Genomic DNA, 25,142 nt, shown 5'->3' with positions numbered 1-25,142 from the left:
CTAGACATAAAAGGATATAATTCACAAAGTTGTGATGTGTGTGTGTGTGAGTGTGTGAGTGTGTGTGTGTGTGTGTGAGCGCGCGCGTAGGTGATGAACACATTTAAGGGATTAGATCTGGTAGACAGAGTGCCTGAAGAACAATGGATAGAAGTTTGCAATATTGTACAGGAGGCAGCAACAAAAAACATTCCAAAGGGAAAAGAAAAGCAGGAAAGTAAAATGACTATCTGATGAGGCTTTAAAGTAACTGAGGAAAGAAGGAAATCAAAAGGGAAAGGAGAAAGGGAAAGACACACAACTGAATGTAGAATTCCAGAGAATAGCAAAGACAGATAAGGTTTTCTTAAATGAGCAATGCAAAAAACCAGAAGAAAATAACAGAATGGCAAAGACAAGAGATCTCTTTATGAAAATTAGAGATATCAAGCGAACATATCATGTAAAAATGGGCATGATAAAAGACAAAATATGAGGGGCGAAGCCAAGATGGTGGAGTAAAAGCAGTGACTAGCTTGAGCTCTCCCCCAAACCCCTCCAAATATCTGTACAAAATGACTCTAAATAAATTCGAGAGCAGGAGAACCCACAAAAAGACAGACTGAAACAAATTTCCAGCCCAAGACAACCTGGAAGGTTGACAAGAAAGGTCTGTTGCGTTGGGCTGAGAGAGAAGCGTAGTTCAGTGTGGACCATGCCAACCAAGAAGGGAGCAGGTCTCAGGGGACTGAATCAAGGGGAGCTGCGGTGGTTTCCAGACTTCTCAACCCACAAACACCAAAGATAACTCAGAAGGTCAGTGAGAAAGGTCTGCAGAACCTGGGTAGAGGAACGGTCCAACACTGGCCTTAGTGCAGCCCCGGGGTGGCAGTCACATTGGTAGCAGATGCTTCTGGAGTTCTTGGTCCACAGACAGTGGGGGGATCAAGTAGGTGATCAGAGGAGGATTGCAGGGATCTCTTTGCTGGCACTGAGGTAGGATTCTCTTGTTTTGCCTGTGCCTGGATCTGGGTCACAGTCCTGGGAGGCGGTTGTGGGGCAAGGAGGAGAGCTGGTGTGTCAAAACTTGTGGCAGCAGTAGAGAGGGAATCCTCCTCACAGTTCCAAGGCAGAAAAGAGTGCTTGTGGTCACTCAAAGACCAGAGCACAGGCCAGATGAGGAATAAACACCTCTCCTTTGATCATACCACCTTGGAGGAGCTGAAAACTTACAGGTCCCTAGAAGTACCTCTAAAACCCCTGAAGCTTGGGACAGTACACCCTCCACACTGGAAGCAGACCTTAACAAAGAGTTTAAAAGTCAAGTAATTGGCTGAGAACATGAACAAACAGTGTAAAAAAAACTCAGACTATAGAATCTTCCTTTGGTGACAAGGAAGATCAAAACATACAACTAGAAGAAGACAACAAAGTTAAAGCTCCTACATCCAAAGCCTCCAAGAAAAATATGAATCAGTCCCAGGCCTTGAAGAGCTCAGATGGGATTTTGAGAAGCAAATAAGAGAAGTAGAGGAAAAATTGGGAAGAGAAATGAGAGAAATGCAAGAAAATCATGAAAAACATGAAAAACACGTCAACAGCTTGCTAAAGGAGATCCAAAAAAATACTGAAGAAAATAACACCTTAAAAAATAGATTAATCCAAATGGCAAAAGAGGTCCAAAAAACCAATGAGAAGAATTCCTTAAAAAGTAGAATTGACCAAATGGAAAATGAAGTTCAAAAGCTCACTGAAGAAAATAATTCCTTAAAAATTAGAATGGAGCAAATGGAAGCTAATGACTCTTTGAGAAATCAAGAAATTATAAAACAAAACCAAAAGAATGAAAAAATAGAAGACAATGTGAAATATCTCACTGGAAAAACAACTGACCTGGAAAATAGGTTCAGGAGTGGTAATTTAAAAATTATTGGACCATCTGAAAACCATGACCGAAAAAAAAAAAAAGCCTAGACATCATCTTTCAAGAAAATTATCAAGGAAAACTGTCCTCATATTTTAGAACCAGAGGGCAAAATAGAAATTGAAAGAATCCACTGATCACCGCCTCAAAGAGATACCCAAAAGAAAACTCTTAGGAATATTGTAGCCAAATTCCAGAGTTCCCAGGTCAAGGAGAAAATATTGCAAGCAATCAGAAAGAAATAATTCAAGTATTGTGGAAACACAATCAGGATAACACAAAATTTATCAGCTTCTACATTAAGGGATCAAAGGGCTCGTCATACGATATTCTGGAGGTCAAAGGAGCTAGGATTAAAACTAAGAAATCACCTACCCAGCAAAACTGAGTATAATCTTTTGGGGGGAGAAACGGATATTCAATGAAACAGAGGACTTTCAAGCATTCTTGATGAAAAGATCAGAGCTGAATAGAAAATTTGACTTTTAAATATAAGACTGAAGAGAAGCATGAGAAGGTAAACCAGAAAGAGAAATCATAAGGGACTTATCAAAGTTGAACTGTTTACATTCCTGCATGGAAAGATGATATTTGTAACTCATTAGACTTTTCTCAGTATTAGGGTAGTTGGAGGGAATATATGTATATGTGTGTATGTATATATATAAATATAAAATTAGATAAATGTATTCTATATATTATATATATAAAATGCCATAAATAAATAAACAAAATAAATGTACAGAAGAAAAAAAGACAAAAAAATGGTAGGGACTTAAGAGAAGTAGAAGAGATTAAGAAGAGGTGGCAAGAATATATAGAAGAACTATATAAGAAAGATCTTAACATCATCAATAACCATGGTGTGGTAACTGATTCAGAGCCAAACATCCTAGAGAATCCTAGAGAGAGTCAGGTGGGCTTTAGGAAGCACTGCTAAGGACAAGGCTAATGGAGGTGATGGAATTCCAGGTGAGCTATTTAAAAACCTAAAAGATGAGGCTATTAAAGTCCTACACTCAATATAAAAACAGCAAATTTGGAAAACAAAACAGTGGCCACTGAATTGGAAAAGATTAATTTATGTCCCAATCTTAAAGAAGGGCAATGCCAAGGAATGTTCAAATTACTGAATAACTGTGCTCATTTCACATGCCAGCAAGGTTATGCTTAAGATTCTGCAAGCTAGGGTTCAGCAATATGTGAACTGAGAATTACCCAAAAAGTGGACTGGTCAAAGAGGCAGAGGAAATAGAGATCACATTGCTAACCTTTGCTGGATTATGGAGAAAGCAAGGCAGTTCTAGAAAAAAAAAATCTATTTCTGCTTCATTGACTATACTAAAGCCTTTGTGTGGATCATAACAAATTGGGGCAAATCTTCAAAGAAATGGGAGTACCAGATCACCTTACTTGCCTCCTGAGGAACTTGTATCTGCACCAAGAAGAACAATTAGACATAGAACAACTGATTGGTTTAAGATTGGGAAAGGAATACAAGAAGGCTACTATACATTGTCACCTTATTTACTTATATGCAGAGTACATTATGTGAAAGCCAGAATTAAGGAGAAATATCGACAATCTCAGATATGCAGATGATACCACTCTGATGGCAGAAAGTAAAGAGGAATTAAGAAGCCTTTCGATGAGGCAAATGTAAAAGCTCGTTTGAAGCTTAACATAAAAAACCCAAGTTCTTAGCACTGGTCCCATCACTTCCTGGCAAAGAAAGGGAGAAGAAATGGAAGCACTGTCAGATTTTATATTCCTGGGCTCATAGATCATGGCAGACAGTGGCTGCAGTTATTAAATTAAAAGATGCTGCTCCATGGAAGGAAAGCTATGGCAAATCCAGACAGCATACTAAAAAGCAGAGGTATCACCTTGCCAACAAAGGTCCATATAGTCAAAGCTATGGTTTTTCCATTAGCATTGTATGGAAATGCTGGATGCTGCAGAATCGATACTTTTGAATTGTGGTGCTAGAGAAGACTTTTAGGAGTCCCTTGGACAGCAAGGAGATCAAATCAGTTGATACTTAAATTAATTCAGGTTATTACACTGGAAGGTCAAATACTTAGATACTCTGGCCAAATAATGAGAAGATGGATTTTATTGGAAAGGAACCTGATGTTGGGAAAGATTGAAGGCAAAAGGAAAAGGGGTAGCAGAGGATAAGATGGACACATAGTGTCATGGAAGCATCAAACATGAACTTGGACAGACTTTGAGAGATAATAGAGGATAGAAACCTGATGTACTATGGTTCATGGGGTCATGAAGAGTCAGACACGACCAAATGAACAATAAATGATAACATTAATTCTAATACTTTCCGTTCTTTTTTGTTAAATGTCCACCCAGATATTCAAAAAGGGTTTTTAAAGAAACACTTTAAAAATTCCCTTTTGTCCATCTCTGAATGTTTGCTTGTACAGTTTTCAATCTATTTCTGTCTAATGTGATGGATGGAGTTTAGCTATTTGGTTATTAGGCTTTTAAGGAGTGAGGGGAAAACACATTTACATACCTACATCGATTTCACGGGCTTTCTTTCTTTCCTTCTTTCTTTCTTACTGACTTACTGCCTTTACTGGCTCGCTTATATGTCTACCTTTTCTTGTTGTTATTCCACACTTTTCTCTGAAACAAAATTCTTCTTTATTTCATGTGTGTCCTGAGCTATCATTTTCATGTTTTGCCAAATATATCACAAATTGTCACAAAGTAGGGCAAATGTTTGTAGTTACCACTACCATGATAATGGTAATTTTTGAAAGACGTTAACTAAAACTTCCATGTTTAGGTCACATCAGTGAGGCTTTAAAGGGCAAACGAATGCTTGTACAGCAGATCTGACACTGAAACATCTAGTACATACCAGATGAATAAATGAAGCCTTAGCTTTTCTAGTTACTTGGAAGCTTTCCCATCTGGTTGCTCCACACAAACTGCTTTATATTAGCTATGTCTAGACTGTAAGAGTTATACACAAATATTCTACTGTGTTGGGCACGTGACGATTAGCCAAAGGACTTTCAATATTCAAAATCTAAAAAAGTAATAGCATCATCTGTAATAGAAACAACTGCCCAACAAAGAGTGGGATACCCAACCTTAACATAAGAAGCAACCAGTTGATTGCTTTTCATCTTTTGGAATAGGAAGATAACTAGGAAGCCAAAGGTAAAACAGTGCCAAATTCCTAACTTCTATCTCCACCTGCTGGAAGATAGGAAGCATAAGCCAAGTGAGTGTGTGTGTATATGTGCACGCAAGTGCTATTGTACAGAAAAAACACATTTTCTGATAATTACTACCCCATTCTTATTTCTAAAACCAAATTTATTTATCTATGTGACAAGAATGAATGTAAAAAAGAGTGCTGATATTCTAGTTACATGAAAAGTGATGCTAGAATTCTAATGGGAATGATGTTCTCAACAAATGGGACAGAATTATGTCAAGCAACTTATACAACTATACAATAGAGAGCCACCTAAAGTTTTGGGAAGCTTATGTAAATGGTTAATTAAAGGAAAATGGTGGCATGTTGTTAACTCACAGACGTGGGAATGGGGCTTGGGGGCTAGTTAAGTATAGATTAACCAAATATAACAAGATTTAAAAATAAATTCTGAAAAATGGTGATATTAAATATTTAAGGGAATGAAATAAGAAAAAGTTTTGTTTGCTTTCAGAAGATGAAATATGAAATACCTTGAAGTACTGCCATTCATTGTATTCATTTAGACTACAATGTGTAATCATGATTTTTGATCCATCAGGTCCCTTTGTCAAACATTGGTCATACTGCATGAGTTGATTTGCTTCATTGATTCTGAAAAGCTAATGGCAAACAAATGAAAATGAAACCTTCCCCAGTAATCCCCCTCCCCACACCCCGTTTTTTAATTGATACAAAGTCAATGACCTACAATTTCCTAAATTCAGGAATTTATGAGGACAGATCAGAAGTCACCTTTAACTCCTGAATTTAAGTGGTTTTGCCTTCAGTCACTTAGCTAACTAAATATCTGAGGTAGGATTTGAATTCAGATTTTCCTGTGCAGGATTTAGAAGAATGAGCCCTGGGGTTCAAATTCTACCTGTGATATTTAATATGTGACCTTGCGTAAGTCTTTCTTTATTTGTAAAATGAAGAGATCACATTAGTTGACCTCTAAGGTACAATCTAGTTCTAAATCTATGATCCCATCATGGTATAACTCTTAATAATAACAATGATATGTAGCGCTTTAAGGTTTGCAAAGTGAATTATGTATATTATCTCATTTTATTCACATAACATTATCTACTATGCTGTGCTACGACATAATTTTTTTAAATTACTAAAGGAATTAAGTTTTTCAGAGAAAAAAAAAATCCCTTTGCATTTCTATGCATGTCCCAGATCACAAGGTGCAAGCAGTCAGGGATTGTATACTTTTAAGCTCATTACTTTACTAGAAAGGCTGTGTGGTGTAATGGACACAGCACTAGCCAAGAAACCAGGAAGGCAAGTTTAATCCTGCATATTGGCTTCCCAATCTCTCGGTCCTCTAGTCTAGGCAACTCTCTAAGACTATACGTATAAATTGCAGAAAAGGTGCTGACTAATCTGGAAATTTCCTGTATCATCAAAATCATAGGTCTACTCTCTGTCCTTCATTAGCATTTAAAGTATTGAATTCTTCAGCCTTTGAAAATTAGAAAAAAATTACTAAAATTTATTTATTGTGTAAGAGTCTAAAGTTAGGGACAAGTTTATATGTTGAAATGAGAATATATTGAGAGAGGTCAGAGAATGAATAATTGGATTGCTTCTATGGAAATGGGTTTTGCAAGACTTCACATGTATAATTGATATCATATTGCTTGTCTTCTCAATGGGTCGGGACATTAGAGAGGGAGAGAATTTGCAAATAAAAATTTTTTAAAATAAATTCGAATTTAAAAAAAAAGTAATTGGGAAATATTTAATGAACTGAATAAAAATATAATTAAAAAAATGAACTGTTAGGGGGACAAGGTTACATACGACCTAAGCAGTGGAAATCTATAGTTATAGAACAGCACATTGTAATAAATGTCAAACTTTAGTCTCTGATATCTGATACTATTAGCAGCCTCCCCACCTAACAGTGTTTGGTCAACACATTTTCATAGCTAACTTTTTAGTTGCCAAAGAACTTCAGGATCAGTTATCTTAGTCTTTCTCAATCCAGGCTAGAACTAAAAAGTGATGTGAATTACCTGATTTCCTCCCATCCGATGACAAGGTCCCAGTTCCACAAAGCCACCATTTGCATGCCCCATGCTATCAATGCAATGTGCAGTTTCAACACCTCTGATCTGGAAATGAAAGATGCTATATTAGTATTTAATTATCTTTACTCTCATACCATGAGTTCAAAGCCTTTATGTTTAAACGCTACTGTTGTAAACTCAATTTACATACAGAGGATTGGAGACGCATACTCTAAGAAGGCAGTTCCTAAGGAAACAAAATGGCAGCTCTCTCAAAACTTGAGAATGTGGCATTAAAGAAATGGCTGTAATATTACGTTTTCAAATGGTCTACAGTTTGCAAAGTTAAAGGCTAGAATGTACACATAGGATCAAAGATTTAGAGATGGATGGAATTTTAGAGGCCAAGCCTCCTCATTTTATAGATAAGAGACTTTACCACTTGTCCAAGTTCTCACTTGGTAACAGATAAAAGAGCCAAGATTTGAACTCAGGTCTTCTGATTTCAAATTCGGCACTGAAGTGCTGCATCTAATTAGTCTAAAAAATTGGTCCAAAAAAGGGAAGGAAGTGAACCAGCATTTATTAAATGCCTACTATGTGCTAAGCACTTAGCAAATATCTCATTTGATCCTCACAGCAACCTTGGGGAGGTAGATGCTATTATTAACCTTACTTGAAACATAAGGAAATTCTTGTTTGCATGCTGTCTCATCCCTTAGACTGTAAGTTCTTTGAAGCAGTCTTTTGCCTCCTTGTGTATCCCTAGCACTTAGTATAGTACCTGGTACAGAGTAGGCACTTAATAAATGTTTATTAATTGATTATGGAAGACAGGGCATAAGTAACTTGACCACAAACAGTCACACAGTTCATAAAGTGTCTGAGCCCAAATCTTAACTTAGGTCTTCCTGACTCCAGGCCCAGAGTTCTATCTACTACATGACCTCTAGTTGCTTCTAAAAGGGGACAGAGGAGAGGGCGTTTATCATGGAAAGTTTCAGAACCATTAGAGCAAAAACTATAACATTATAGTAAACACCTTCACACAATAACTTTGTTAACCAAATCTTGTGAATTTGCTATAAATGAAATTGTTGGTGCTGCACAGTTGTTTCAGTTGTGTCCAACTTTTTGTGACCCCATTTTGAGTTTTTTTTTTTTAGCAAAGATATTGGAGTGATTTGCCATTTTCTTCTCTAGCTTATTTTACAGATGAGGAAACTGAAGCAAATAGGGTTAAGTGACTAGCTCAGGTCACACAACTAGTAAATGTCTGAGGTCAGAACTGAACTCTGGAAAATGAGTATTCCTGACTTCAGTCCCAGAGTTCTATCCACTGTACTACCTAGCTGCCTCATAACTGAAAAAAGGGTTGACTAAAAGAAGTATGTACTATTAAGGTCTTTTCTTTTTATATCATAGTCATTTCTTTATATCTTCCTCCTTCCCTCTCAGAAACAGACCCTCCCTTAAAACAAAGAAAAACAGGGAAAGCTATGTGGCCCAGTGGATAGAGCACCAGCCTTGCAGTTAGGAGGATGTGAATTCAAATCCAGCTGCAGACACATAATACTTACTAGCTATGTGACTCAAGGTAAGTCACTTACCCCCAACTACCCTCCCCCCCACACAAAGAAAAACAGATAAGAAAAAAAAATAATCCTTAAAAAAAAAAACTCAATTGCATACAACATTCAACTTCTAGAAGTCCCCCCACCTCTTTGTCAAGAACAAGGCATTCTGTTTTCTAAGACCATTCATGGTTTTTTAGTTCTCAAGATTCAGGCATCCTTTTAGGCATCTTTTCATTTACATTTTTGTAGTTATGACGTACCTTATTCTTTTGGCTTTACCTATTTTGCTCTGCATCAGTTCATAGAAATCTTCCCATATTTCTATGAATTCCTCAAATTCATGATCTGTAACTCCACAGTAGTATTCCATTATGTTAACAGGCAATAATTTTTTCCTGGTTCTTTGCTACCACAAAAAGTGCTGCTATGAATATTTTGGCATATGTTTGGACCTTTACTTTTTCTGTCTTTGAGCTCCTTGGGGCCCACATTCAATAGTGGGATTGCTGGACTAAAGAGTATGACTCCAAATTGTTTATTCAGTATGTTTGGCTCAATTCACTATATTCCTGTCTTTCCAACGCTGACTTCTTATTTTTTGTCATCCTTCCCACTGTGCAGGTTGTGAAGTGAAGGGGCAGATTTTTTTAAAAATTTGCTTTCTCTTATAATTCCTGACATGTTTTCACATTGTCTTATACAGTTTGCAATTCTGGGGGGGAAACTTCACATTTTTTGACCACTTAACTAAGGATTCTTGGCTTTTTATTACAATTTCCTAAAGACTAATTTTTCCCTATCTCAACTAGGCTAGACGAATAAGGGCTACTAAGTAGTCTGACCCCACTAATGATCAGTTTGGGAAGTTTGATCTGCTCCATCACCAACCTAGGCTGGTTTATCCCTCCTTCGATAAACTTACCCCTCCCTTTCTTGCCCGCCTCTATTGATTCTGGACTCACCATATTGATGCTGGACTTAGCGGAGACACAGAAATGACCTAGCTTATTGATGCTCAGAACCCCTGAGTTCAAGAGACCCACCTCAAGTAGTAAGGATTACAGGTGGGGATCACCATGCTTTTATCAATGACATTTGATACCAGACTATTTCCCCACTAGACAGTTTCTCTTTTTATTTTATCTGCATTGATTTTGTTTGTACCAAAGCTTTAAATTGCCTGTTTTGTGTTCCATGATCATCTCTGTGTTTGGTTAAGACTTCTTCCTGTGTTCATAGCTGTGAAAGATAACTCCTGTTTTCCTTGAAGTTATGTGTGTACGTGTGTATGTGTGTTTGCATGTGTGATGGGATTTCATATTCAGGTTATAATCCATGATTATTCAATATATACATACCATAAAGAGGCTGGTCTAATTTCTTCTTTCTAATTTTCAGGGGTTCTTGTCAAATAGGGAGTCCGTACCTAAGTAAGTTCTTGGGTTTGTGAAATAGTGGGCTACTGTTTTTGATTGTTTCTGGTTCTCCCTTATCTAACCAGTTTAACTGTTTTACTTCTCTATTTTTTTTTAAACCCAGTACCTAATAGTTTTGCTGATCATTGATTTCTCATATAATTTGAGGTCTGATAATGCTATGTCCCTCTTCATTCCTCCTTTTTTAATTGCTTCCCTTCAGATCTGAGACCTTTTGTTCTGCAAAATGAATTATTATTTTGTAATACATTATATCATTTTATATAAAATATATTTGTATATAAATAATATAATACACATATGTAATATAATACATAATTATTGTATAATTCCATAAAACAGTCCCTTGGTAGTTTGACTGGCATAATACTAAGTGTAAATTAACTTGGGCAGTATTGAATAGGGTTGACTTTGCAAGACATATTCCTTAGGGACTCATTAGTATGTCTTTGATTCATGTAGCTGCATTTAGTTATGGAATACACAACTGGACAATTGGACTTTTTTCGAGGTGGAGAATTAGGGATAGGGACTGTACCTTATTATAGAGAACCCCTAGGTAGAGTTCCTCAACCAATGCAGGTTAGAACCTGTTCAGTAAGTTAGTCTTAAAGTGCTCCTCTGGCTAATTAATGTGCCTGGGGTCACACCAACATAATGTGTCCCAAGTGAGTCTTAAACCCAGGTGTTCCTACCTTCTGGTCTAGCTCTCTATCCATTATGCTTCCTGCCTCAGGTTGCAAATTATATATATATGTATACATATATATATATATATATATACACACACACATATATAGACTATTATTGAAAGTTCAACATACCATGTATATTAAGGAAACTTACAAAAGGCTTTTACTTTGAAGATTCCTAAGTCATCAAAGAAAACCCCAGAGAAATCATAGAAATTCAAGGTTATCCATATCTGTGCTAAAAAAGGCATTGCCACCTATCTCTGATCTGCAAATGAGCTGAGAGGAAGAAAGGCATTCCTTACACAAGAAGGAGCTTGCTTGGCAGCTTCAGAAGGGAACAGAGACTTTGCATTGGGGAAACATCAAGAGTCTGCTTCATGTCAGCCAATGGAAAGGATTGCTGAAGGACTTTAAGTAATAAAATGGCACCTGCCATTTAAACTATATGGCTATTAGAGACTAAACTTATATGTTAGCTTTAAATCAAAGGCGAAAAAGTCTAGATTTACTAGAAGGTCCAACCAGACTAAGACAACTGTGAATGTAACTCAAAAATAATCAACAAGAGAGAACAAGTTAGGGTAGGGCTTGATGAGGAAACTGGGGGCTAGAGAGGTTAAGGAGTTTGTCTAACGACACAGGCTTAAGTGTTCTGGGTCCAGAAGCCCAGAGATCTTTAAGTAGGGAAAAGGAGACAACTATCTGCAAGGTTACTGTAGGAAGACCTGAATCCTAGTGTAAAGTCTTTGGGGCCCACATAGGGAAGTGCTCTTCTCTTCTTGGAGAAGTGGGGGAAAGGACAGGACCTAAGGAGAATCAGGTCGGCTTTACAGTAGAAAGCGGTGTGTGAGCCAGAGGGAATGACTTGGGTGGATATATTCAGAATAGGAAGCAGGCTCGGGAACAGAAAGGTTCAACCATGGAATCAGTGCCAACCTCAGCCTTTCTCAGAGTACAAGTTAAGAGTTTATTTGTTAAGCATTCATCCCAGATAACGGAGTTTAAGAAAATATAAGGGAGTTGACAGGGAGCTCCCCCTAAGTGATGTCAGTCAATCTAATAGCTTGGCTAGCCTTGAGTTAAATTAGAACCATAAAACTTTACTTTGTGAACTCATTGTTTTCTATGGTTTTCTGTGACAGTTCTTTCTTTCTCTCTCTCTCTCTCTCTCTCTTTCCTTCCTTCCTTTTCCCCTTAGCTTCTAAGTAATATTAATTAAAAAATACAGCATTCATATAGAGTGACTTTAAGGCTTGTAATTTGCTTTCTGTATACAGTGTCCCAAAAGTCTTAGTGTAGTTTGAAGCTAAGACATTTGGGACACCCCGTATTGTCTCTCTTGATCTTCACAATGAGGTAGGAGCTGTTTTCCTCATTTTAGAAATGAGGAACCTGAGGCCAACAAGGGGTGTCATACCCAAGGTTACATACTAGCTGCCTGAGGCAGGATTCTGGCACTTGTGGACTGTGGCCCTTTCCCACTTAGGGAAGTGACTTTCAGCCATAATTTTTCTCTTTCTGACTCAAAATAAAAAGATGAAGCAAAGAGATCCATGTTGTTTCTCCTTCCCATTCACCTAACACTCCAAGAAAACCTGCTTCTAACCAGGCTCCAGAATGGTGCCGTGGGGGACTCTACTGCCCCAATGATTCTCTCTGCCTTTTTCCTCCTCCATAAAGTCCCAAGGTTGAATACATTCTCAACCCTCCTGGTTTCTCATTACCACCTTGGGTTAGTGGTTCCTCAACATTCAGTTGTGTGTGAGGGAGATGACTGGAGCTATTTCTTTTTTTTAACCACCTCTGGGAAAATGGTGTGCAATCTTTATTTCAGGCTCCTTGGATGTATCAGAGAAACCAAAGGGGATGAACAGAACTAAAGGAAAAATGCTCTAGCTTACCTAAGTTGAAATCTGTGGAATACCACACATACTCTCAGGCACAAGTGTTTGGTTGGTATGGCTAAGCTGCTTTTTTAAAAACGATAAAATCTTTGAGATTTTAAACTTAAAATCTTTATTATGACGGCTTACTGGAAATATGGGCCAGGGAGAAGGACAGATATTCAGAACTAAAGGTGAGGTGAAAATAGAAGATGTCAACGAAAATTAGAATAAGAAAAATACTATTCTGTGCCTGATACAAACCTGTGGAAAATGAGGCTTCAATCTTTCTTAGCTCCTCCTTTTTTGCCTCATTGAAACCATTGGTCAGCTGATTTTCCATTTCCAGCAGACAAATCCCATAAAGGATCTCCCATAGTGATCCATGCATGCACTTGGTAGCTATAGTGCCTTGGGTTTGCTAAGGCTGCTAAGGTGGCTTCATCTTCGAGCAATGGGAAGTAACACTGGATATATGTCAAAGGACCAGGTTTTGAGTCCTGGTTCTATTACTTGTTACCTGTGTGACCCCAGATACTTACTTCACATTCTGGGCCATGAGTTTCCTCATTTCTAAAATGCGAGTACTATTTTTGAAGGCCTACCAATACCAAGTCTAAATTTATGATCCTATGTTCCTGCTGGAATCTATTTCTTAACCTAGCTACAGGTCTGGGATCTTCAGGCTAGGAGCAGAAATCCCTCCTATCCGCTTTGGTCATTCATCTAGTCTCAGCTTCCTTCCTGTCCATCAGGTTGGTTAAAGACCTGCTAAAGTCCTATCCTTGACCAAAGAACAACTGGTACCTTCTGAATGTGAGATGACGAAATTCATTCACCCCTCTGTTTTGCAGTCATAATTTGTGTCTCTTCCCAGAAAAATGGTTTTCTTTTCTTTTCAATCTAATTTTTATTTTCGGCTTTTGTTTTCACATCACCTCCATTTCCAAGTATATATCCCTCCCCTAGCCTTGCCAACCAAAAGCCATCTCTTGTAACAAAGATTAAAAAAGGACAAGGAAAAAAAGAAGCATGTCTGACAATACATACAATATTCCACACTTAAAATCTTCTGAGAGGATGGAAGTATATTTTCTCAAAGTCAGTGATTTTCGAAAATTTCCCCATCAGTATACATCCAAAGGAGAAAAATACTTTGAATATGTGTGTGTGTATATATACTTGTATATGTGTGTGTATCTATATGTATATCTCTCTTTATATATCTACTATTGACCAAACAATTGTTAACTCCTTTCACCAGTAATGGCAGGCTCATAATACCACATATGGTAATAAGAGAGGAGGGAGGTATCTTTCTCAAAGAGAGTGATTTTCTAAAATTTCCCTATCAGTACACATACAAAAGAGAAGAACACTTTGAATACACATGTGTGTATACACACACACACAATACATGCATTTCCATATGTGTGTCTATATATGTACACACATGTTATATATATGTATGCTCATATTTACGTATGTATCTATATCCCTAATGATCAAATAATTGCTAACTCCAGTAATGGCAGGGTCAAAATACCATATATGGTTATCTGGGTAAACAAATTATTAGTGCATATTTTCTCCTCTCTATAACTCACAAAATCCTATTTCCAACGTTTCATCAAGGTATGGAAGTGACCCTCTATTTTCAAAGGCTCAGGGGAGTGAAAGTTCTGATAGGTTCCTCCCACCTGGAAAGGGTTCCAATATGGTCCTGGAAATGGACTGTGTCTGCTTTCTGAGGACTAGCTTAGCTAAGACTAGAGGGGGTAGGCAACAGTGGGCATCTTGATGATGAATTTTTTGGCTGTGGCAATTCATGGTATAATGTGTCTGTGCAGGTCCCTTGCTCTATCTGCAGTGATAGGGTGCAGGGGATAGTAACAATCACAGTTTTTGAAACTCTAAAAGGTGAAATCCCTGCCCAATGACTCCTAACCAGGCATTCTACAGGAGACACTGGATCTTGTCACTATTGATATTCTTAACTAAATGGAAGAATGATTCACAGGCTCTCTACATGATTTTGGCTGGTGAACTCATCAATTCCCATGAATTCAATTATCATCTTTATGCCGATGAATCCTAGATCCATTCATCCAGGTCTAACCTCTTTCCTGACATGCAGGCTTGTATCTACAACAGCCTATTAGGCATTTCAAACTGGATGTTCCATAGATGTCTTAAACTCAACATGTCCAAAACTGAACTCATTATCTTTCTCCCCCAAACTTTCCTTTCTTCCTAGCGTCCTGCCTTTCTTTGTATCCTCATGTGCCTGGCACATAAGGAGTACTTAAAAATGCTTGTTCACTTCCCTATTACTGTCAAGGGCACCACCATCCTCTTAGACTCACAACTTAATGCCTTCTTCAACTGTTCATTCTGTCACTCCCCCCTGACCCCCATCACCATATTTAATTTGTTGCCAAGTCCTTTAGAGTCTACCTTTACAACATCTCCCCTCTATACCTCTTTCTCTCCTCTAATACTGCTACCACCATAGTGCAGGCCCTCATTACCTCATGCATGGATTATTAGAACAGCCTTCTAGTTGGCCTCCCTGCCTCAAGTCTTTTTCCAGTACAATTCATCCTTTAGGTATCAAAGTGATTTCCAAAGAAGTCAAAGCTATCAATAGTCACATAAAAATACTCTAAATCACTACTGATTAGAGAAATGCAAATCAAAACAACTCTGAGATACCATGTCACATCTATCAGATTGGCTAATACGAAAGAAAAGGAAAGTGACAGATACTGGAGGGGATGTAGAAAAATATGGACACTAATTAATGTACTGTTGGTGGAGTTGTGAACTGATCCAGTCATTCTGGAGGGCAATTTGGAATTATGTCCAAAAGGCTATAAAACTGTGCATACCCTCTGACCCAACAACACCACTACTAGGTCCATATCCCAAAGAGATCAAAGAAAAGGGAAAAGGACCAACATCCCAGGCTAAATCTGTTCAACTTTCCCCATTGGCCTCATCTGGCAAAGTATGCCAATCTATCATTTTTCGGTCAGTTTTTTGAGTCCTCTGACATTCTGGACACCCACCTTAACCAACTCTGGTTGTACCAGTGTTCCTTCTAAAATGTGCCTGAACAGATCACAATAGTCCAGATATGATCTGAATAAGACAAGTTACTATAACCTATTACATTTGAGTATAATACACCTGATCTTGAGAGATCCTAAAGGATAGAATTACACTTATTCATAACAATTTATCTTTTCTTTTCTCCTCTCCTCTCTGGATCAGTTCCCATTCAGTGCCAAGGGTGAGACTCTGGATGGCCTGGCCTGTTGCAACTGATTAGCAGGGAAGAGTAAGGAGGCAATTCTTAACCAAACATTTTCCTCCTTTCTCTACCCTTGGCCATTCATCCCTAACACCCACAGGAGCCCATGTGCCAATGAGTAGATACAAACGTACTGTGACCACTGAGTACAAGCTCATACATACCTCTCCCCATTCAACATTCTTGGGCGGTAAGGGATAGTGTGAGATGATATCATAAGCTATTTCTTCCATGAACCACTTAAAACTTTTGCAGTTGTGATCTTCCCGAAATTTTTTCAGTTCAGATATATCCCCATAGGGTAGTGCTTTTGATTCAGGGCGACTGGCATAGAAATAGTCTTTGTAGCTATCCCACCAAACCTCCACAACTCTAATGTAGTTCTGTTGAAAAGAAAAACATTTCACAAGGCAACATGTTAAGTTTTTACTTCGTGTAAAAAATCTGTCTTAATGGAACATGAAATATTTCAGGCCATCTTCAAGTTGCTGTGCTTCTGTATTCTGGCCTCTGACCTCATGTCCCTGTCCTCGGCTTCTCTGATAGTGGTAGAGAAGGAAAATGTAGGGGGCAAGGTAGTTAGCAAAGCTCTGGAGAGAGTACGGAATGAAGTGAGGATGGCTAGGTTTTCCTGAAAAAGAGAGATAGGAGATGCAGTCACCAATCATGATAGGGACCAAGGGGCATTGGGGAAAGTCATTTAACCTCTATGGGCATCTGCTTTCTTACCTGTAAGATGGTATTTGAGTAAATGATCTTTAAGGTCATTTTTGTGGGCAGCTAGATGGCGCAGTGATTAGAGTTCTGGGTCTGGAGTCAGAAGACTCATCTTCATGAGTTCAAATCCAGCCTCAGACACTTATTAGCTGTGTGACCCTGGGCAAGTCACTTAACCCTACGTGTTTCAGTTAAATCTATAAATCTGTAATCTGTAAAAATAAGCTGGAGAAGGAAATGGCAAACCGCTCCAGTATCTCTACTAAGAAAACATCAAATGGGGTCACAAAGAGTTGGACATGACTGAAAAAAAGGTCACTTTCAGCTCTAAAAATCTATGATTCCATTGTGAAAAAAAAAAAGAATATATTTTTCTGAATAAGTACAGGATAAGTTTGGAAATAAAAGTCTGACTTTATTATTATATATAACATAAACATAATAACTTATTATTGTTAATTTTCTGAGTATGCATACATAGAGATATTTATATATCTTTTTGAGTTGATAACAAGTAATGCTTCTTTATTATTTATTTAAAAGTCTAGCATTTGGGGTGATAAAAAATGCTAAAAATAATTATGAATTCTTAATACCTCTAACTCTATTTTTAATTTTTCAAGTCACTTCTAGTTCAATCATACTTCACAATTTTACTAGCTGTACTGTAACAGGTACCATTATCATTCTATCTACACCCTGACATGTTTGTTTTTTTAATTTTTAAAAATTCTCTGCTTAACAAATACCAAATTAAGTGAGCTTTTCCATATATAGTTGTATAGAAAAAGAATATTGTACAAGAAATTATGAATCTGTTATGTGCAACTTGCTTTTAAAATATATATATTTTAAACATACCTACACACCTATATGTGAATTTGTGTATATATCTACATACAGATATACTGGCGTGTATAACTTTCAGAGCTGTCCTCCCTGCCTGTAATTCTTTCTGGTTGTCTCCTGCACATTAAAAAAAATGCTGTGATGATCCTTTTCTCTTTCTTTTTTTGACTATGCTAGTCCTAGCCCTTCTCTGCCTCTCTTCCCCCCATAAAAATAGAATAACAAACCCCTTGTAATAAATACACATAATTAATGAAAAACAAATTTTCCTACTGGCTGGGTCCAAAGATCTATGTCTCCATCTGCACCTTGATTCTGTCCCCTCTCCATCAGGAGTGGCTAGCAAGCTTCATCATCATCTTTCCATCCATTTTAAAGGTGTCACTCCTGAAGAAATTCACCTCTTCTTATGGTTTCAATGATAAGACTCACCTTTAACGTTGGAGACGATCCTAAATAAATTGGTGGTGGATTTCCTTGCCAACCCGAAAGACGATATATATGTCCAACTCGAGAACAAGGGACAAACAACAATTTGCCACCACACTGCCATATCTACCAAGGAAAGAGAAATGTGGATGTGTGTTTTTTTTTTAATAAGGGAAGGATTCGCACCCCTCCCCAACAAAGCACCTAAAATCTACCAAGGAAAGAGAAACGTGGATTTTTTTTTAATAAGGTGAGCCTCCCCCCGCAAAGCACCTAAAATCTCATCTTAAACTATCTTCCTGACAACATAGTAAATTATTCACATGGTTAAATGTTAAGACACTGTGATTTCCACAACCTATACAATATTAATAATAATTAGTAATAAGAAAAGTTAAGGTTTATAGAGCACTTGAAGGTTTGTAAAGAGCTTTAGATAAATTATTCTCATGCGATCATACAACAACACAGAAGACTGCTGGGAGCAGAGCAATCAGTTTGCTACCAAAATGACTCTTTCAACATACTCCTGCAACCTTTCTTCAAAACGGTTTTCTAAACAATCCTAAGAAAAGAAGGCTAAGACAAATGGGAAGCTGGCCTAAGGTTGCTGAGCAATCGGCAGAGGTGGAAGAGGAGGGGGCAGGGAGGGCTGCAAGCCGATGCACAGAGACTCTTTAGTCATGCTAAGGTAATGGGGAAGTGCTAGGGTAAGGTGTTAGCTGACTGCATAAGGACTTCTGCCTGGTCAAGTAGCGGTGGTTAGAGCGCCACAACTCTGATTCAGGAAGACCTGAGTTCAAATCCTGCTTCAGATTACTTACAAGTTATAAAGTACTAGTTACCTGTTTGAGGCTCAGTTTCCTCATCTGTAAAATGGAGAAAACAGTAGCACCTGCCTCATGGGGTCTTCATGAAGATCAAAGGAGGTATCTATAAAGTACTCTGCCATCTTTAAAGCTACTTATATATATATATATGCTAGCTACTACTATTGGCCAAGGGGGTTAGGGGAATCAGAGGCAGATGAAAACCAGCATATTTTTCATCAAACTGAACTCTACATGGTAAGGGGCAGAGAGAGTATGTAGGGAGGGCACAGACAAAGGAGCCAGTTGAATATGGAAGTATGGCCAGTGAGCACCAACCCAACAGTGGCACCTTTCCCCACGGGAACATCTTCAGGGGAGTCACAGAGTGCCGGGGATAGCTTTGGGTCATCTCTTCCACTGCCGCGGAGTGCAAGGGCCTTGATTGCTGACCTGGGGATAATCTAAGAAATGCTCTCTCCTCTCTGGGTTTTCTTGACACTGCTCTCTCCTAGTACTCCTGTTACCTGATCCTTCTCAGCCTTCTTTTTTTTTTTAAATTTTATTTTTAACATCACATTCTATTTTCTTAAAGTAATGAAAGCAAAACTCAGCCATAAACTGCTTTTCAGGAATGTAATTCTTAGGAGTGAAAACTGGAGATAATAATAACTGACATTTATATAACACTTTAAATTCTGCAAAACACATTTTCCCACGTTACACAATAATAACTGACATTTACATAACACTTTAAATTCTGCAAAACACGTCTTCCTATGTTACACATCATTTGAGTTAGTAGGACAGGGACTATAGAGGTATTAATGTCTTTATGTTACACAAGAAGAAACTAAACACAGAGTTTCTGCCTTCCTGAGTTGAACAAAAATCCTGTTCTGGTCCATCATCGTGCATTAACCCTCATACTCCTGCTCTCCTTCCTCCCTTCCCCAGGTGAAAAACTCTGTACATTCTCTGGGTTTCTGGGTACATATTTGTGCTTATGTCCATGTGCATTTGGGTCCCATGTTCTTATGGCCTTTTTTTTTTTTAATTTGTCTTGGCTTGTTGCTCCTATGGTTAATGTCCTTTGAAGGTTTATATTCCATGCACTGCTTCCTGTGGGTGGGTATACCCAAGAATTAGGTGCTCTGCTCCCTCTTCTTCTCCCTTACAGTGATCTTATCAGCTTCTTCGGATTCAAGTAGCAGCAAGGTGGCACTGTGGATAGAGCTCTGGACCTGGAGTCAGGAAGACCTGAATCCAAATCCAGCTTGAGACACTAGCTATTTGACCCTGGTCAAGTTACTTGTCTGCTTTAGTTTCTTCACCTGTAAAATGGGTGTAATAATAACGCACATCTACGAGGGTTGTTGTGAGGATCAAATGAAACATTTGTAAAGTGCTTTGCAAACCTTAAAGTGCTACATAAATGCTATTATTATTATTATTGTTGTTGTTGTTACTCAATCATCCTCTCTATGGGAATCTGCAGACCCAGTCCTCATTTCTTTCCTGAGTTCCAGACTCATAACTCCAAATGCTTTTTTTGCTTGATAGCTCTACCTGGATGTCCCACAGGCATCTCAACAGGTATGAAACAGATCTCACTTTTCCAACTAAATCTAGCCCTCCTTCTAACTCCCTTTTATCTGTCAAGGGCATCACCCTTCTAGTTACCCAGGTTTGTAACCTAGGAGTCCTCCTAAACTATTCATTCTCAATCTCCCCCCCCCAATCATGTGCCAAATTTTGCTGATTCTATTTCCTTAACATTATATTTCCATCCCCTTTTTCTCTACCATAATAAAACATGAATGTTCATCATGTATAAGCAGGATGACTGAAACAGACTCCTAATCATTATAGTCTCTTCATTCTCAGCACGGCAGCCAAAGTGATATTCCCGAAAGCACAAGAAGTGTCAGTGACTCCCAGCCGTCTTTAGGATTACTGCATATTTCTCTTGAATATCACTTGCATTTACTTATCTCATTTTCTATCCACCTAACAATATATAAGACTCCCTGAGGAAAGGGGCTGCCTCATTTTTACATTTGTATCTCTAGGGCCTCACACAGTACCTGGCACATAAAAGAGGTCTGCTGATTGATTGATTCACCTGAGGGAGGGGCAGTAAGGACAAGACACCATCAGGGTCAGAGTATACTATGTCCCAGGGAACTTCCTCTAAGCTACTCCCCTCTCCTAAAGGAATGTCAGTGTCTGGCTCTCAAGAATCTGACAGAAACTTTGAAACATTAAAAAAAAAAAAACCTTTAATCTTTTTTGTTTTGTTTTTAGGCAATTGGGGTTAAGTGACTTGCCCAGGGTCACACAGCTAGTAAGCGTCAAGTGTTTGGTCTGAGGCCAGATTTGAACTCAGGTACTCCTGACTTCAGGGCCAGTGCTGTATCCACTGCACCACCTAGCTGCCCCAAAAACCTTTAGTCTTAAAAAGCACCCTGGAACCTAATGGTTAGAGTGGTAGGAAGTGAGTCAACAAGAATTTATTTAAGAACCTACTATGTGCTAGGCACTGTGATAAGGTCTGAGAATACCACGAAAGGCAAAACCAAAAATACTGCTGTTATGGAGCTCACATTCCAATGGAGAAGAGGACATGGAAGCGTCTAGTTCCATACAGGATATAGAGAAAGTAGATGGCAGGTAATCTCAGACAAAAGGCACTTTATGATCAATTAAGATGATATTTGTAAAGTGCTTTGTAAACCTTGAAGTGTTCTGTAAGTGTTAGCTCTCTTTATTATTATTATTATTATTAAGTATAGAGAAAGCTTCTCCAGAACAGGTACAGATTCATTCTTGATCCTTAATTGTCCCCTTGTCAGGGTCAGTCGATAAATATTTATTATAATCCTTAATGTCTGAGCTCCTCATGAGATGAGACATTTAAGAATAGGTAAGTTATTTTTTAAAGCTTAAATTCTGCCTTAGATGAATTTTTGATTCTCAAATATTCAAATGAACTTGTGATTTCATTGTCGTTATTAATCACTCCAACAATGCAGATCACAACCTGTCTGTGTCTCTGTCCATCCTGTGACTGGCCCTGCTATCCCACAGGGGCACCACCTAGTGCACCAGGAGCTTTTTCTTTTTCTTTTTTTTTTGTGAGGCAATCAGGGTTAACAGGGTTAAGTGACTTGCCTAGGGTCACACAGCCACTAAGTATCATATATCTGAGGCAGGATTTGAACTCAGGTCCTCCTGACTCCAGGGCCAGTGCTCTGTCTACTGCACCACCTAGTGGCCCCATAAGGTTTCTGTTTAGGCTTTGGTCTCATTTCTTTTTTTTTTTCTTTTCTTTTCTTTTCTTTTTTTTTTTGGTGGGGCAATTAGGTGGCTCAGTAGATAGAGCACTGGCCCTGGAGTCAGGAGGACCTGAGTTCAAATCCAGCCTCAGATACTTGACGCTTACTAGCTGTGTGACCCTGGGCAAGTCACTTAACCCCAATTGCCTCACCAGTAGTTTTTTTCTTGCCACTGTGAAGATACCCAGGGAGGCACATGGATTGTCCATTAGTTATTCTTGGCTCTTGTTATGTAACCCAGACCATCTTCTTTTCTCACACACAAAAAAAATAAATATTCGTTTTGGTATTTAAAGATATGCAATAAAAAATAAAAAATCCTGTCTTCATGTGCTTGCATAAAGGGTCCCCCTGTCTGGAATGCACTTTCTCCTCTCCTCTAACTCTTGAAATCCCTAGCAAGGTTCCTTCCAGGTTTTACCTGATCCCTACAGTTAGTAAAGCCCTTTCCTTGAAGTCACTTTGTATTATTTTGTGTACACTTACCTGGGGACACAGCATGAATATAAGCTTTCTTAAGGGTGGGGACTATTTCTTTTTGTTATAGTAGGGGTGATCAGAGGAACTTCTGATTGATTTGGTGGGTCCCTCATCCATGTCTTATGATATCATCCTGTGAACTGGGGGACCTCAGAGGAACCTCTGACTTATTAGGTGGGTCTTTTGGTCCATGTGATGAGGTTAGAGCAGAGATTCTTGGTTTTTTTTTGTGTGTGTCATGGACCTTTTCTGGTCTAGTTAAACCAATGGACTCCTCCTCAGAATGTTTTTTAATTGCATAAAAATAAAATGCATGAGATTACAAAAGAAACCACTTGTACAAAAATATATTTATCAAAATACTTTTTAAAAAAGTTCACAGACCCAATTATGAACCCCGGGATTAGAGGGAGTCAGGGGTTATCTTAATCACCTGTTGTCTTTGTATCTCTAGCCTTTTGTTGAGCATTAATACATTTAATAAAATTTATAAATGTTTGTTGAATTGAAGAACAAAAAAGCCAAGTTTTTACTAAAGGAGCTCTCCTAACTTCTGAAAGTCATACAAGCCTGGACCACCTTAAACTGCATGTCTTAAAATGAAATGTTTTACCTTGTAAGAAATCTCAAAGTTTTCACCACCCCAAATCTGAAGACCCGGATCATAGAGACCCAATTCAAAGAAGAAATCCCGTTCAATGGCAAACAATCCACCAGCCATGGCTGGGGACCTAGGAAAACAAGACAATAAAATAACTAATAAATCCAAGCAATAAAAGCAAAACAAAACAAAAGCCAACAGAAAGCTATCCCCTCTTGTGCACAATCGAATAATCAAGTAATTGAGAGAAGATCAAATTCATGACAAAACAAAAAGAAATTATTAAGCTTTCTTAAAATAATCTATTTAGGTTTACCCCCTCAGTGAATTTCCTGAGTTTTTTTTTCCTTTTACAAACTACTTAAACTAAGCCTTGGCTCAGCCATTAGAAGGAGCTTTTGCTGCCAATCCAGGGGGATCCTACAGACTGAAAATGAAGCTTTGGCTTCAGCTGAATACGGAGTATCCACTGCTTCTACTGCTAAGTAGCTGGGCAGTGGTGCTGTCAGCTCTGCTAACTGCCATTACGGTGATTCCTATGACTTACTCTGGGAAGAAGGAAACCACTACCCACTAGCAGCAGCCTGCCACTTTTTAATTGAATAGTTTAGGGACTTGACAAATGAAAGGAGGGTATAAATCTCTGTAGGATGGCAGGAGAATAGCTTCAGTTTGTGCATCTGCAGTGGCCGCTGGTAACCTGAAGCCTCAATTGGCACACAAAACCTCATTAGGAATGGAACAGTAATTCTATTAAGAAAGGAAAATCTTATAAGGCACAAGCTGTTCTAATCTTCAGATTGTCCTGAGAGTACGGTACTAAAATATCTAGCCATATTCCAATGACATATGTTGTTTTGCTTCTTAAAATTATTCTCATAACTGTGCCTTTTGGAGTTGCAAAAATATCTCAGCAGATACTTAATCTGGAGAATCATGGGATGGTTTTATTTTAAATGACTATACAGATGATTTTAAGGGAATAACTTGTTATGACAACCTGGTAAATAATTTAAAAAAATTATTAGCCCAGTGAGTAGACAAGTTGATGATTTCTGAGCTGTTTTATAACTGTTCTAACTTGATATTCCTAGACTTTAAGTTTTATAATTTCCTTTTGCTTGCCATTTCAGTTAAGGAACAGAATAAAAAGTATAAATACACCATGAAACCCTAAATCACACAGAAGATCCTAAATCACAACATTGTAAGCATCTTCCACAAAATCATGACCACTCCCCTCCACAACACTGAACAACAGTATAAAAAGAGTGATTGAAATAATCATCAAACCAGTACCAGAGATTTGACAAAAACAATTTAAACACAGAGTTAAAAAGCCCACTTCTGAAATATTGCAGAAAATATTTCATTTTATGTCATATTTTGAAGATAACATTCACCAGTGGAGAAACCAAAAGAAATGGGATTTGAAAAATTGCTTTATTTGGAAAATAGATTGTAGTGGGGTGGAAGCAGGGGGAGCCAATTTCTGAAAGAGCTTTTTTTCCAATTGAACACATTCCTGAGAACAAACAGAAATAGAGGAGCCTGTTTAATATTTCTTGAGTCTTCCACCTCTACTGATCAAACTTGACCTGCTATAAAATGTGTCAGGCTGAATTGGCACACAAAACTGAAAGGAATATTACATTGTTGTTGTTTTTTAACCATTTGTCCTTCAATGTTCACAGGAGTTATACTCAGGCATTAAAGGAGATATATAATTTTTTAATTTTAAGCAGTTTATAAAGAGTGTTCCAAAAGTCTTGGTGTAGTTTTAAACTTTAGTAGCTTAGGACTTTTGGGACACTCTGTATTTCATGTTACATATGACATCCTTATTATGCTCAAAA

The 25,142-nt window shown here is 38.1% G+C and overlaps 1 protein-coding gene across 1 annotated transcript; it reads right to left on the bottom strand.

Moving 5' to 3' along the window:
* Window positions 1–5,626: 5,626 nt before the first annotated feature.
* LOC114033056 (N-acetylgalactosaminyltransferase 7-like) lies at window positions 5,627–23,986 on the bottom strand (the record flags this gene model as incomplete). Its single annotated transcript, XM_027848511.1, has 6 exons — window positions 5,627–5,755; window positions 7,163–7,261; window positions 16,228–16,446; window positions 18,062–18,184; window positions 23,299–23,416; window positions 23,857–23,986. Coding segments are annotated over 6 exons (818 nt in total), but the record flags the coding sequence as incomplete, so codon positions are not given.
* Window positions 23,987–25,142: the final 1,156 nt, after the last annotated feature.

Source organism: Vombatus ursinus, unplaced genomic scaffold (genome assembly GCF_900497805.2).
Source record: "Vombatus ursinus unplaced genomic scaffold, bare-nosed wombat genome assembly UNPS02006766.1, whole genome shotgun sequence".
Lineage (NCBI taxonomy): Eukaryota > Metazoa > Chordata > Mammalia > Diprotodontia > Vombatidae > Vombatus > Vombatus ursinus.
This window is presented reverse-complemented; position numbering and strand designations above follow the sequence as displayed.